The sequence below is a fragment of the Emys orbicularis genome, chromosome 1, assembly GCF_028017835.1.
Source record: "Emys orbicularis isolate rEmyOrb1 chromosome 1, rEmyOrb1.hap1, whole genome shotgun sequence".
In the NCBI taxonomy this organism is placed as follows: Eukaryota; Metazoa; Chordata; order Testudines; family Emydidae; genus Emys; species Emys orbicularis.
The window spans coordinates 370,280,347-370,294,384 of record NC_088683.1 but is presented as its reverse complement, the minus strand read 5'-3'; the positions used below and the strand labels follow the sequence as shown (position 1 = coordinate 370,294,384).

The following is a 14,038-nucleotide window of genomic DNA, read 5'->3' as shown; positions in this document are numbered from 1 at the left end:
TCAGGCAGACAAACAGCTTCTTGTCAATGCCTGGGCTGGCTGCGACAGAGGGCTCACTCTGTCCCAAGTGAGGGGTAATTTGTATGTGCTGCACTTAGATCTGCGCATTTCAAAGCTTGGCTAGAAACTATTTGTGATGAGATCTCCATTGTCCTTTGAAGGTAGGACAGAGAGAGAATCGGGCAGAGTTTCTAATTACGGCTTCTGAGCACTGCTGTACTACAAATAAGTAAGAGGAGATGAACCCCAGAGACAGCCCTGCTGTCACACACACCGGGGATATGGACCATTCACACACCTTGCGGGAGAGCAGATTCCCAGCAGATAGAAAGTGAAGCACAGAGGCCGTTGCCAATGCATTGAACTAATCCCACGTTTCAAGGGGCCGCTGTGTCTGAGGGCAGCTGGATTGAATGATACGCTAACAATAACCTCCCAGCCAGATTCTATCTTCAGCCAGGTGCAAGTGGTTGCTGTTAGATCCAATGGGACCTAGGTGGGAGACACTTTGTGAGAGCAGAATCAGACCCTTAGAAGGATCAGCATGGTCACATACACTCAAACCAACAATGCTGCCCAGAATATACAGGGGTCTCTGCCACAAACGGGAGAGCTCGGAAGCCTACAGGATCTCTGTTACCTGAGTTTGTCAGAACCCCTAACAGGAGCAACTTAACTGGGGCAGGTTTCAGAGTAGCAGCCGTGTTAGTCTGTATCCGCAAAAATAACAGGAGTACTTGTGGCACCTTAGGGTATGTCTACACTACGAGAGTAGTTCGATTTTAGTTAAATCGAATATGTGGAATCGATATTACAAAGTCGAACGTGTGTGTCCACACTAAGGACAGTAATTCGACTTTGTCAGTCCACACTAACGGGGCAAGCGTCGACATTGGAAGCGGTGCACTGTGGGCAGCTATCCCACAGTTCCCGCAGTCCCCGCTGCCCATTGGAATTCTGGGTCGAGCCGCCATTGCCTTCTGGGTAAAAAAATGTGTCAAGGGTGCTTTTGGGTAACTGTCGTCATCCAACCGTCACTCCCGCCCTCCCTCCCTGAAAGCGCCGGCGGGAAATCAGTTCGCGCACTTTTCTGGTCAGTGACAGCGCGGACGCCACAGCACTGCGAGCATGGATCCCGCTGTGACCATCGCTGCAGTTGTGGCCGTTGTCAACGCATCGCAGCTCATCATCGACCTTTCACTGAGGCAGATAGAGAGAAATCAGGCGAGGAGGCTACGGCACCGGGGTCAGGACCTGAACTCCGAGAGTAGCACACGCCTGTCTGAAACCACGACACCCAGTGCCGAGGACATCACGGTGGCAATGGGTCTTGTGGATACTGTGGAACGGCGATTCTGGGCCCGTGAAACAAGCACGGACTGGTGGGACCGCATAGTGCTTCAGGTCTGGGATGAATCCCAGTGGCTGCGAAACTTTCGCATGCGGAAGGGGACTTTCCTCGAACTTTGTGAGTTGCTGTCCCCTGCCCTGAAGCGCAAGGACACCCGGATGCGAGCAGCCCTGACTGTCCAGAAGCGAGTGGCCATAGCCCTCTGGAAGCTCGCAACGCCGGACAGCTACCGGTCAGTCGCGAACCAGTTTGGCGTGGGCAAGTCTACCGTGGGGGTTGTTGTCATGCAAGTAGCCAAGGCAATCGTGAAGGTACTGCTGTCAAAGGTAGTGACCCTGGGAAACGCGCAGGCCATCATAGATGGCTTCGCCGCGATGGGATTCCCAAACTGCGGTGGGGCTATAGATGGGACTCACATCCCTATCCTGGGACCGGACCACCAGGCCAGCCAGTACATCAACCGAAAGGGCTACTTTTCAATGGTGCTGCAAGCACTGGTGGACCATAAGGGACGTTTTACTAACATCAACGTCGGATGGCCGGGCAAGGTTCATGACGCTCGCGTGTTCAGGAACTCTGGTCTGTTTAGAAGGCTGCAGGAAGGTATTTACTTCCCGGACCACAAAATAACTCTTGGGGATGTGGAGATGCCTACAGTGATCCTCGGGGACCCAGCATACCCGCTAATGCCCTGGCTCATGAAGCCCTATACTGGCGCCCTGGACACAGAAAAAGAACTGTTCAACTACCGGCTCAGCAAGTGCAGAATGGTGGTGGAGTGTGCTTTTGGCCGTCTCAAGGGGAGATGGAGAAGCTTACTGACTCGCTGTGATCTCAGCGAAACCAATATCCCCATTGTTATTGCAGCTTGCTGTGTGCTCCACAATCTGTGTGAGAGCAAGGGGGAGACCTTTATGGCGGGGTGGGAGGTTGAGGCAAATCGCCTGGCTGCTGATTACTCCCAGCCAGACAGCCGGGAGATTAGAAGAGCCCAGCGGGACGCACTGTGCATCCGGGAGGCTTTGAAAGACAGTTTCCAGACTGAGCAGGGTCACCAGTGAATTTTAAGTTTGTGGACTCAGAACCTGAACTTGCCACCGTTTCTTTACCCAGTTACCGTTGACTATCCTCTCCAGTTACATACCCCCTTCACCCCCTTCCCAAAAAATAAAATCTGTTCTGTTTTGTTAATGAACACCGTTGTCTTTATTACTGTTTTCGCGGGAATGTTTTAAACCTGGGACGCAGACTGTGGCGGGGTGCGGGTTTACTGTTGTGATGCAAATGATGCTTCTAAACTCCAGGAATGACGGGTTCCGCAGTGGTGGACTGGTTGTTTCAACAGAGCCTGCCAGCCCTCCTGGGCGGGACAGCGTGTATGTGTCGGCTATGTGACTGTCTGGCAGGGGGAGGAGGGTTACAGCTCCCCTGCTGCGGGGCTCTGTGATGCATTAGATCTGTAACTGCCCTCCCCCGCCACAAAGTCACAGAGCAACACCCCCCCCCCCCCACAGAACATGAAAACCACCTCCCAGATTGAACAGGGTCACTAGTCACTGCACTGGGTATGTGTCCTGATCCTGGACCTGACCCCGCCTCTGTACCCTGGTAAAGGTGACTGTCCTGTCCAATTACCATGCCCCTTCCCCTCGTTCAGACAGACTCTCCTCCAAAATAAAATCATGGAAACAGTAATTAACAGAAACGAATATTTTATTATGAACCAGACATGAAACGTGGGGGTTGAAACTTGCACGGGGGCTTCTGTGAGGTGTGTAGGAAAGGACTTTTAAAATTTTGGGGAATGAGAGCCTTCTAGTGCTAGAGCAGTCTGCAGGGGTTGACTGAAAGTTTTAACGGCCCTTGCCGCCCCTCCTTCTTTGTACTTTGGGTGAGGGGGGTGTGGGACTTGGTGGCGGGGGAGGGCGGTTAGAGATAGACTGCAGCGGGGCTCTGTCCTCCTGCCTCCGGTCTTGCAGAACATCCACAAGGCGCCGGAGCGTGTCCGTTTGCTCCCTCAGAAGTCCAAGCAGCTTTTCAGTAGCCTGCTGGTCCTCCTGACGCCACCTCTCCTCCCGTTCCATGACTGCTCGGTGCATTTGGGACAAGTTCTCCCTCCACTGTGTCTGCTGGGCTGCCTGGGCTCGGGAACAGCTCATTAGTTCTGAGAACATGTCCTCCCGCGTCTTCTTCTTCCTCCTCCTAATCTGCGCTAGCCTCTGGGACTGTGCTGACAGGCTGGGTTGGGAGACAGTCGCAGATGTGTCTGTGTGAATGGGAAAAATGGAGTGAATTCCTGAGACAGATAAATGAAGTTGTGTACAAAGAACCTAGTCTTTCTCTGTGAACAAGACCATGCACTGCACCTCTCACATGCGCACTCAGGACAAGGTCGAATTTTCGGCCATCGCCTTCAGTGCCTGGGGTCCTGCAGTGGTCTTGCAGTTATCTGAGAAGCGTGGCAGGACACCTGAACTTCTGTAGCGTGCAATCATGGTAAGCCGTAGACTTCTGGCTGCTTAAAACTGTACTAGTAGCACTGGCCTCCTTTCACATTGAAAGCAATGCCAGTCTCTGCTGCCAGCAATCAGGACAGCATGAACTATGCCCCTGTCCCACCCCCTCGCGGCTGTTCCAGGGAAAGATCCCTGTATGCTGCCCCTCTCCCTCCACCGCGTGGCTGTAAAGCAGTCCCAATACTAACATTCCCCTCCCTAATTCAAAGCAGGGCGTAATGAGCGACATCACCCTGCTGAGGATCTCGGAGTCCCAGAGGGAAAGGATGTTTCGAGAAAGCCTTCAGAAACCAGGGCCGTTTGCCGCTATGCTCTGCAGGGCGATGATACCAGAGTATCTGATGGTGTCGTGGCGCGGTAACGTGTCCTACCACGGAGGGCCCACTAAGATCGCCCTACCCAGGAACCTGATGAACAGGCTGGAAATTTACCTTCATGAGACCTACGAGGAGTTCTCCTATGAGGATTTCGCCTCCATCCCCAGCCATATTGACCGGATTTTCGCGTAGGTGCACTGGGACTAAAGAGTGGAGCGTCTTGGGCAGCATAATCATGACTTACCGGACATTGTAAAAAAAATTTTAAATACTTGGGACTAAATTGTGAAGAGCCTAAGGCAGACAAATCATGAAAAACCCTTTGTTACTATTGTAAATATTCCAGTTTTTTTGCAGATAATTGTTTACATGTTTAAGCACTTTAATAAACAGCCATTGTTAATATTATAAATATTCCAGTTCTTGTAAAAATAAATGTTTAGATATTTAAAGCACTCACTGCTTGATCCTTCCCCTGATTCTGTCTCCGGGGTAAGGGATGGGGACGGTTGGTAGGGGATCTCGGTAAGGGTGATGAAGAGCTCCTGGCTGTCGGGGAAATCAGCGGTGCCAGCGCTGTCGACTGCCTCGTCCTCCTCATCTCCTTCTTCATCTTCCCCGTCCGCTAACATGTCCGACGAGGAACCTGCCGCGGACAATATCCCATCCTCAGAGTCCACGGTCAGTGGTGGGGTAGTGGTGGCGGCCGCACCTAGGATGGAATGCAGTGCCTCGTAGAAACGGGATGTGTGGGGATGGGATCCGGAGCGTCCGTTTGCCTCTTTGGTTTTTTGGTAGCCTTGTCTCAGCTCCTTGATTTTCACGCGGCACTGCGTTGCATCCCGGCTGTATCCTCTCTCTGCCATGGCTTTAGAGATCTTCTCGTAGATCTTTGCATTCCGTCTTTTGGAGCGCAGCTCTGAAAGCACGGACTCATCGCCCCACACAGCGATGAGATCCAAGACTTCCCGATCAGTCCATGCTGGGGCCCTCCTTCTATTAGATTGCACGGCCATCTCTGCTGGAGAGCTCTGCATCGTTGCCAGTGCTGCTGAGCTCGCCACGCTGTCCAAACAGGGAATGAGATTCAAACTGCTCAGACAGGAAAAGGAATTCAAATTTTCCCGGGGCTTTTCCTGTGTGGCTGATCAGAGCATCCGAGCTCGGACTGCTGTCCAGAGCGTCAACAGAGTGGTGCACTGTGGGATAGCTCCCGGAGCTATTACCGTCGATTTCCATCCACACCTAGCCTAATTCGATATGGCCATTTCGAATTTAGCGCTACTCCTCTCGTTTTGGAGGAGTACAGAAGTCGAATTTAAGAGAGCTCTATGTCGAACTAAATAGCTTCGTGGTGTGGACGGGTGCAGGGTTAATTCGATGTAACGGCGCTAAATTCGACATAAAAGCCTAGTGTAGACCAGGCCTTAGAGACTAACAAATTTATTAGAGCATAAGCTTTCGTGGGCTACAACCCACGAAAGCTTATGCATCCGAAGAAGTGGGTTGTAGCCCACGAAAGCTTATGCTCTAATAAATGTGCTAGTCTCTAAGGTGCCACAAGTACTCCTGTTATTTTAACTGGGGCAACTGAACTATTTCACTTCAGGAGCTGTAAGGAATAAATTCACAGGAATTCTGAGATTCTGTTTGATCGAGGAGTAAGGCAAGTCAGCGTGCTCTTGTCTAACACTGCTGTTTATTAGATTTAAACACACACTGACATAAGCAATACGTTTAGAACAGCCCAAATATTTACGTATATTTTGAGATGGTATTGAGTAATGAACGACAGATCAGCGCTGGCCAAATGCCTCCCTGCCGAGGAGTAAAGACGTCAGGAAAATGTCTCTCCCGGGATAGGTCCCGAGGACTGCTCCCAAGTACACTTCATTATTTAAACTTTTTATAACTAATTTTTACAAAACATACAGGTCATAGTTATTGCTTTTTAAATTTGTTAATACACTTTTATTATTAGGGGCATCTAGACTTAAGGATATTTATTTACATTTTTTTATGATTTTTAGTTGTTTACTTTTTTTAATACTGATTAGGAAAAACTGCCGGTACTTATGACCTTGCTTCTGAAAGCCTGTCTTCAAATTAACCCTGAACTATGTTTTCTTCTATTTTAATAATTCATAATGGATGAGTGCACACAATAGTGTTGCAATTAGTTTGATCACATTTGGGGGTGTATACATCCCTTAAATCCAGGGCAACATCACCATGTGAGAGAGGGAAATTCACACTGAATTCACATTTCCCAGCCAAGCCCCACTGAATAACCCTGCCCCTTCTGAGCAGTCAAAGGGGAATGAAACTGTGAGGCTCCCCCAAGCTACAGAGGGGTAGCCGTGTTAGTCTGTATCAGCAAAAACGAGGAGTCCTTGTGCCACCGTAGAGACTAACACATGTATTTGGGCATAAGCTTCTGTGGGCTAAAACAGTTGACAAGACAGTGTGAGTAACAGTAGGGGAAAATAGCATGGGGAAACAGTTTTTACTTTGTGTAATGACCCATCCACTCACACCTTCTTGTCAACTGTTGGAATTGGGCCATCCTGATTATCATTACAAAAGTTTTTTTTTTTCTCCTGCTGATAATAGCCAACCTTAATTAATTACTCTTGTTATAGTTGCATGGCAACACACATCTTTCATGTGCTCTGTGTATATATATCTTCCTACTGTATTTTCCACTGCATGCATCCGATAAAGTGGATTTTATCCCACGAACGCTTATGCCCAAATAAATGTGTTAGTCTCTATGGTGACACAAGTACTCCTGTTCTTTTTTCCTCCAAGCTAAGCACCTTTCCTGCAGACCAATCTTCCAGACATGTGTCTCTCACAGCTGTCTCCCCAAACCCTAAGCCTTCCCCTATCTCAGCTTCCTTGGCCTGGAACAACTTGCAGGATCCCCCCTCACCTGTCTCAGCTCTGTGCTTCCTCTGGGCTGTTATGTGGGGCAGGTGCTGCTGACGAGGGCCATTTCTGGGCTCCAAAGCCCTGCACTCACCCAGCTCCTGCTCAGCAGACAGGGGCTGCCCGGGCCTGCCGGAGGTGTTCTGAGAGTCTCTGTGAAGTGTTGGAGGAGCGCTGGGCAGGGAGCTTTATAGCCATCGCTGTGGAATCCCAGCAGGTTTTTTGCCTCACCTGCGCATCTGCAGCTCATGAGGGAGCGTGAGACTGACAAACAGTCCCCTGATTTTCCTCTCCCTGGGCATATGGTGCCCCGAGAGGGCTGGGGAGGGTGACGGGCCAGAGGCAAGTGGAGACAATGGGGAAAGCTCATTATTATCAAACAAATTAAAAGCCACGCAGGGTTTTCCGAGGGTCATGAACTCTAGGAGCCCATTCGAGTGCTGTACGTTCCTGGAGTCATTCATAGATCCGCTTGCAAGAAAATTGCTGGCTGTGGGTTGGTTGCAGAAACCACAACCTTTGATAGTTGCTGCGAATTTGAGTGGCATTGCGACCCCATCGGCCAGCGTTGACGCCTCCCCCTACAAATTATGTTCATCAATGTGTCTGACAATTTTGTTCTTTACTAAAGTTTCAGCCAGTTTACTCGGTAAAGACGTCAGGCTTACTGGCTTGTAATTGCTGGGATCACCTCTAGAGCCCTTTTTAAAAATGTGCATAACACTAGGTATCCTGCAGTCATTTGGCACAGAAGCTGATTAAAATGATAGGTTACAAACCACAGTTAGTAGTTCTGCAATTTCACATTTGAGTTCCTTCAGAATCCTTGGGTGAGTTACTATTTTCTATGTAAGACTATGCTATTTGCATGCATATATCACCTTTGTGTCGAAGTTCTGATTATTGGCACTGTACTGATATCTTACACATGTGTTGTGCTCATGGGTAACACCTACCAGGTAGAATTTAAATTAAGGCCACACAACTACATGTTGATGGCCCATCAAGGACAGTTATCCCTCACAATGTGAGTCATCAAAGCATGTGAGGACATGTTATATGCTCACGTGACCATGAACTCCATCTTGGGCCAATAACTTTCCACAAACAGAGGCTGTGGGCTTTGTTTGGGACAGTAAAATTCCATGCACAGGGCAGAGGAGGATTAGGAGCAGCATGACCATTAGGTAAGATCTGAGTTATATATTGGCCTGGCTATGTGGGTGATCTCCTAGGATTGGAAGGACCCTATATGTGGTTGAAATTGGTTTTCACTAAATGCTCATCATGGAGTCTGTGACATTGCACTCTATATGTTTATGGAAATATGCTTATGAGTGTAAATATGACATAACTGGAATATGCTTTATGCTAGATATGACATGTAACATATCTTTGCAAACATTATGATCTACTGCATACAAATAGGATTAATATATTCATGAATCATTTTTAGATCTGGAGTTATGAGCGTTGGCTCTATGCTTGTATTTGAAGAGTTTGCTATAGGAAACACATAAGGGAGGTTTGGCGAACATATGGTGTAGGGTACATTCAAGAAATCATAAGTATTTAACTCACAATGGACTTTGGGAGACACCAATCCACATCTGAGCTTTCCTGGGAACATACAAACTAACATGTAAACAATGGCGTCGGCCTGCAACTGAATCATTCATGGACATGTCACTTGCCCATGTGGCTACAAATTCCATCTTGCTGCTGTGATTTTGCACAGAAGAACAAAGGGGTTTCCACCCACAAGAGAGAGAATGTAAAAGGCCCTGGAATCCTCTCCATTTGTTCTTCAGCTGGCTCAAGAAATGGCCTCTCCACCCCAAAGACATGACTGAAAGAAACTGGAACAAAGGACTGTAACTATGGGGGTGTGGGTGATTGCTGGACCCAGGCCATAAACTACAACTTTGGTCTGAAAAGGATTGTACCTGAGATAACACCTAGCATGAGAAGTTAGTATTTGTAACTAGATCCTTAGTGAATTAAGTTAGCCTTGCATATTTTGATTTATTTTACTTAGTAACTTACTTTTTTTCTGTCTGTTATTACTTGAAACCACTTAAATCCTACTTTTTATACTTAATAAACTCACTTTTGTTTATTAATTAGCCCAGAGTAAGTGATTAATACCCGGGGGAGCAAACAGCTGTGCATATCTCTCTATCAGTGTTATAGAGGGCAGACAATTTATGAGTTTACCCTGTATAAGCTTTATACAGAGTAAAACAAATTTATTTGGGGTTTGGACCCCATTGGGAGCTGGGTGTCTGGGTGCTGGAGACAGGAGTACTTGCTAAGCTTGTCTAGCATGTCTGGCTCCACAACACAGGGTTCTGGAGTCCCAAACTGGCCGGGAAAACGGGCTCACAGGCAGTCTCAGCACATCAGGTGACAGTCCCAAGGGGGTCTCTGTGACCGAACCCTCACAGAGTCCGGTGTCCGGTCGGTGATCCAAAGGCTGGGATGCCTCAGGAGGCTGCATTTTTGGCTAGTACTTAACCAGTGCAGTTCCCTGTAAGCTGCACAATGGCTGCGCAGCAGCCTTCTTAGCACCACACAGGTGCTCTGGGAACCCTCCTGGGGGACCTGCTGGGGTGGCCTGGCCTGGACCCAGCTGTGGCCAAGGTGTCCCTCTCCTGGCCTGAACTCAGCCCCGGCCTGCACTTGCTGGGAAGGGGTGCCTATCCTCCAGCCCCAGGCCCAGAGTTGCCGTAGTGGGGAAAGGGCATCTCCTCTCCCCCAGCCCAGGTGCTGCTGTGGGGAGAGAGACCTGGGGGGAGTCCCCTGTCCCTGACGTAGCCCCAGAGCATGTTCCTGAACCCCAAATGCCTCATCCCCAGCCCGACCCCAGAGCCTGCACCCCCAGCCGGAATCCTCACCCCAAACACCCAACCATCTGCCCCAGCCCTGTGCTCCTCATCTCTGCCCCCCCACCCACCCCCCGCCGAAGCCCTCACACCTCTTCACCCCAACCCTCTGCCCCACCCATGAGCCCCTCATCCATGGCCCCACCCCAGAGCCTGCACCCCCAGCCAGTGCCCACCACCCCACAAACCCCAACCCTCAGCCCCACACATCACCATCATATTGCTGCACATAACAAAACTCATTCTCCACTTGGGTGGGAAAAATTAGAGGGAACACTGGACTGGTGAGACAGAAATTTACCTCTGTTGCTGGCTTGGTATAATCTAATGATAGAATAACCACCATTCTGGGGTGCGTCTGCCCTATTTATCAGCAGTTTGTCTTGAATTTGGCATCCTCTGCTGTGGACCACTGAGGCATGGTGACAAATGGACACCACTGAAAGATGCTCACTACTCACAGAGGGTATCCCCCTTTTACAGATGGGGAAACTGAGGCAGCAGGAAGGGGAGTGTTCTGAGCCGGGAACATAATCCATGAGTCCCTAGCTGCCAATCCCTTGCTTAGTCTCTCTCAGACCTGGCTCATACGGTCCATGCAACATCACAGAGGCCTAGTGCTCTCTCTCCATTTGATTATCGAGTGAGGAAATCTACCCTGATTTCAGCGGGGCTGCACCCACTACCACCAGCTGAGGGTTTGGCCCAAGTCATTTAACTAGAGTCATAGAGTCATAGACTTTAAGGTCAGAAGGGACCATTATGATCATCTAGACTGACCTCCTGCACAACGCAGGCCACAGAATCTCACCCACCCACTCCTGTATCAAACCCTTCACTTATGGCTGTGCTACTGAAATCTTCAAATCATGGTTTAAAGACTTCAAGGTGCAGATAATCCACCAGCAAGTGACCCGTGCCCCACGCTGCCGAGGAAGGCGAAAAACCCCCAGGGCCTCTGCCAATCTGCCCTGGAGGAAAATTCCTTCCCGACCCCAAATATGGTGATCAGCTGAACCCTGAGCATGTGGTCAAGACTCACCAGCCGGACACCCTGGAAAGAATTCTCTATAATAACTCAGATCCCACCCCATCTAACATCCAATCACAGGCCGTTGGGCATATTTGCCGCTAATAGTCAAAGATCAATTAATTGCCAAAAGTAGGCTATCCTATCATACCATCCCTTCCATAAACTTATCAAGCTTAGTCTAGAGATATCTAGAGATAAGGCATCAGCAGAGACCAGTGAGCTGGGAGTGAAGAGGACCAGATCTGCCATGTATTCGCTGGGTGACTTTGGCAGAGCTGATGATTATTATTTCTAGTGGGCTGCTACCGCAGAGTGGCACGCTGCACTGATTTGGTTCCTTGCAGCACATCGGAAGGGATGGTGTCCATAACCTCTGTTTGCCAGGAGCAGGGAATGGGTGATAGGAGATGGATCACTTGATGATTACCTGTTCTGTTCCTTCCCTCTGGGGCACCTGGCACTGGCCACTGTCGGAAGACAGGATACTGGGCTAGATGGACCTTTGGTCTGACCCAGTCTGGCCGTTCCTATGTTATTATCATTGGCCTCTATGCAGTGTCTAGCAACCTAGATAAAGAGCTTCTAGATTCAGTGATAAAAAGCATCATGCAGAGTATATGCTAGGCTCACCTTCACCGCTCAACTTCCAGCCCTAGGAAACGGGTGCCCCGTAGTTCCTGATAAGATGCCATGTACGTGTGTAAATAGCTGGCTTATCTCCCTCCCTGTCAGCTACCCCAGCCACCCCAGCCTCTGCCCAGCATCCCACCTTCCCAGCTAACACAGGGGCTTGATCTTCCGCCTCTCTCAGCTGCTGTCCTCCTCGCTTCAAAGCTCATCCCTTGCCCTGCCCCCGAGGCCTGGCTCAGGGCAAAGGGTTCCCAGCCCATCCCCATTGCAGGGACCCTGCCTGCTACAGGCCCCCAGCCAGGAGGAGAAAAAGGGAGCTGAAAGCTAAAGAAATAAGCCACACAATGGTCTCTGCCCTCAGAACTTTTTACCTGAGGTTTAGAGCCCACCAGCTGTATGATGCACAATCTCGCCCACCTGCCACATAGCCCTGCTCCCAACCCTCAGTTGCTTTTATGCAGCTTCCTGGCTTCCCTCTCTGCTCCTGACTGGCCTGTCAGCCCCAGCGCTGTGTCTTAACAGCACAAACCGCAGGCTCCTTGTCAGGCTGCAGCAGCTCCCATCACAGCCCCGGAGCAGAGGGAGCCCAGCTGGGGAGGACTAGGGAGGAGGAAGGTAGAGATGATCCACCAAGTGATGGGGGAGGGGAGGAGAGGAGAGAGTGAGAGGCAGAGCTTTGGGGGAAAAGGCGCAAAAGTGGAAGGGGCTTTGAGGGAATATGTGGGGTCTCTGGGATCCAGTTACAAGCAATTAGAAAGGGGGCAACCCAATGAGTTCTACATAGACCAATTCCCCAGTTTGTCACACTGACACAGCACAGTAAGATCAGGAAAGGGTTTAATGTCACTTTGACTGTCCAGTCAGTGATTCATGGAAGAGGGCCCAGCAGCATGTCACCAGCCAGCTCTGCAGAGCCAGAGCACCAGGAGAAAAATTTAGGTCCCTTTATGAGCAAAGATCCGGAGCACCCTGCTCCTGATCTGTTTGGTCCTCACCCCATAGATGATGGGGTTTACCATGGGGGGCACCAGGAGGTACACGTTGGAAATCAGCACGTGGAAATGCAGGGAAACATTGTGGCCAAACCGGTGCATGAGAGAGGAGAAGAGAGCTGAGCTATAAAAGGCTAAGATGACACAGAGATGGGAGCTGCAGGTCCCAAAAGTCTTGAGCCGAGCATCCTTTGTGGGGAGGCTGAAGATGGCCCTGAGGATCTGAGTATAGGACATGGCGATAAGAAACACATCCACACAGATCACAGAGAATACAACAAAAAGGCCGTAGTAACTATTGATGCGGATGTCGGCGCAGGCCAGCTTCACCACGGCCATGTGTTCACAGTGCGTGTGGGGGATGATGTTGGTTCTGCAATATGGCCACTGCCTAGCCAGAAGGAGATAGGGCAGAACTATTGTGCTGCCACGCAACACCACAGCCAGGCCAATCTTGACCACCACAATGTTTGTCAGAGTGGTGGAATATCTCAGAGGATTGCAGATGGCCACGTAACGATCCAAAGCCATGGCCACGAGGATCCCAGACTCCATCACTAAGAAAGAGTGAATGAAGTACATCTGGGTGAGGCAGGCACGGAAATCGATCTCCCTGGAATTGAACCAGAAGATGCTCAGCGTTTTGGGCAGGATGGACGTGGACAGAACCAAGTCGGTGACAGCCAGCATGCAGAGGAAATAGTACATGGGCCCATGGAGGCTCAGCTCCCTCTTTACAATGAACAGAATAATGAAGTTCCCAAAGATGGCTATGGTGTACATGGTGCAGAAGGGGATGGAGATCCAGACGTGGGCTGCCTCCAGGCCAGGAATGCCCAGCAGGATGAAGGTGGAGGGGCTGGTGAAGTCGGTTGTGTTGTATTCTGACATGCAGTAGGGTCCAACTCTGAGGCAGAGCAGTGTCTCTTGCATGTACCGTATGTTCCCCTGACTTCCTGTACGTGCCCAGGGTCTAGAGTGATGGTTGCAGTAAAAATGCCTGGATGGAGAGACAGTATTAATATGAGACTACATGCACTACTGGAGGCTGTTCTCATGGGGGAAGCAGATTGGTCGCTCTTCACACACTGAAAAATGACATTGTCATTATTCAGAGAAATGAATTATGAAGAACTGACCCTACTAATGCCAATTCCATATTTTATGGTCCTCCTTGTGTCAGTAATTCCTACACATTGTGGTGTGGGAAATCTTAATAGGCACCAGCAGGAAACACGAGTGTGGATACTGGTTATTCATCGTTGTTTCTTAATTCAATGAAACTCAGGCTAGAGAGTCCATGGTGTAGGTAGTTCCCCATTCACCCAGTTGCTCAAAAATTGAGAGTGGAAAAAACCCCCAAATCTTTGCCAAGACATGTGC

General features: G+C 49.8%; 1 protein-coding gene across 1 annotated transcript; it reads right to left on the bottom strand.

Annotated features, from left to right (window-relative positions):
* Positions 1-12,598: 12,598 nt before the first annotated feature.
* LOC135892861 (olfactory receptor 52E2-like) lies at positions 12,599-13,546 on the bottom strand. Its single transcript, XM_065420641.1, has one exon. The coding sequence runs from the start codon at positions 13,544-13,546 to the stop codon at positions 12,599-12,601; it is 948 nt and encodes a 315-aa protein (XP_065276713.1).
* Between the last annotated feature and the right edge of the window lie 492 nt (positions 13,547-14,038).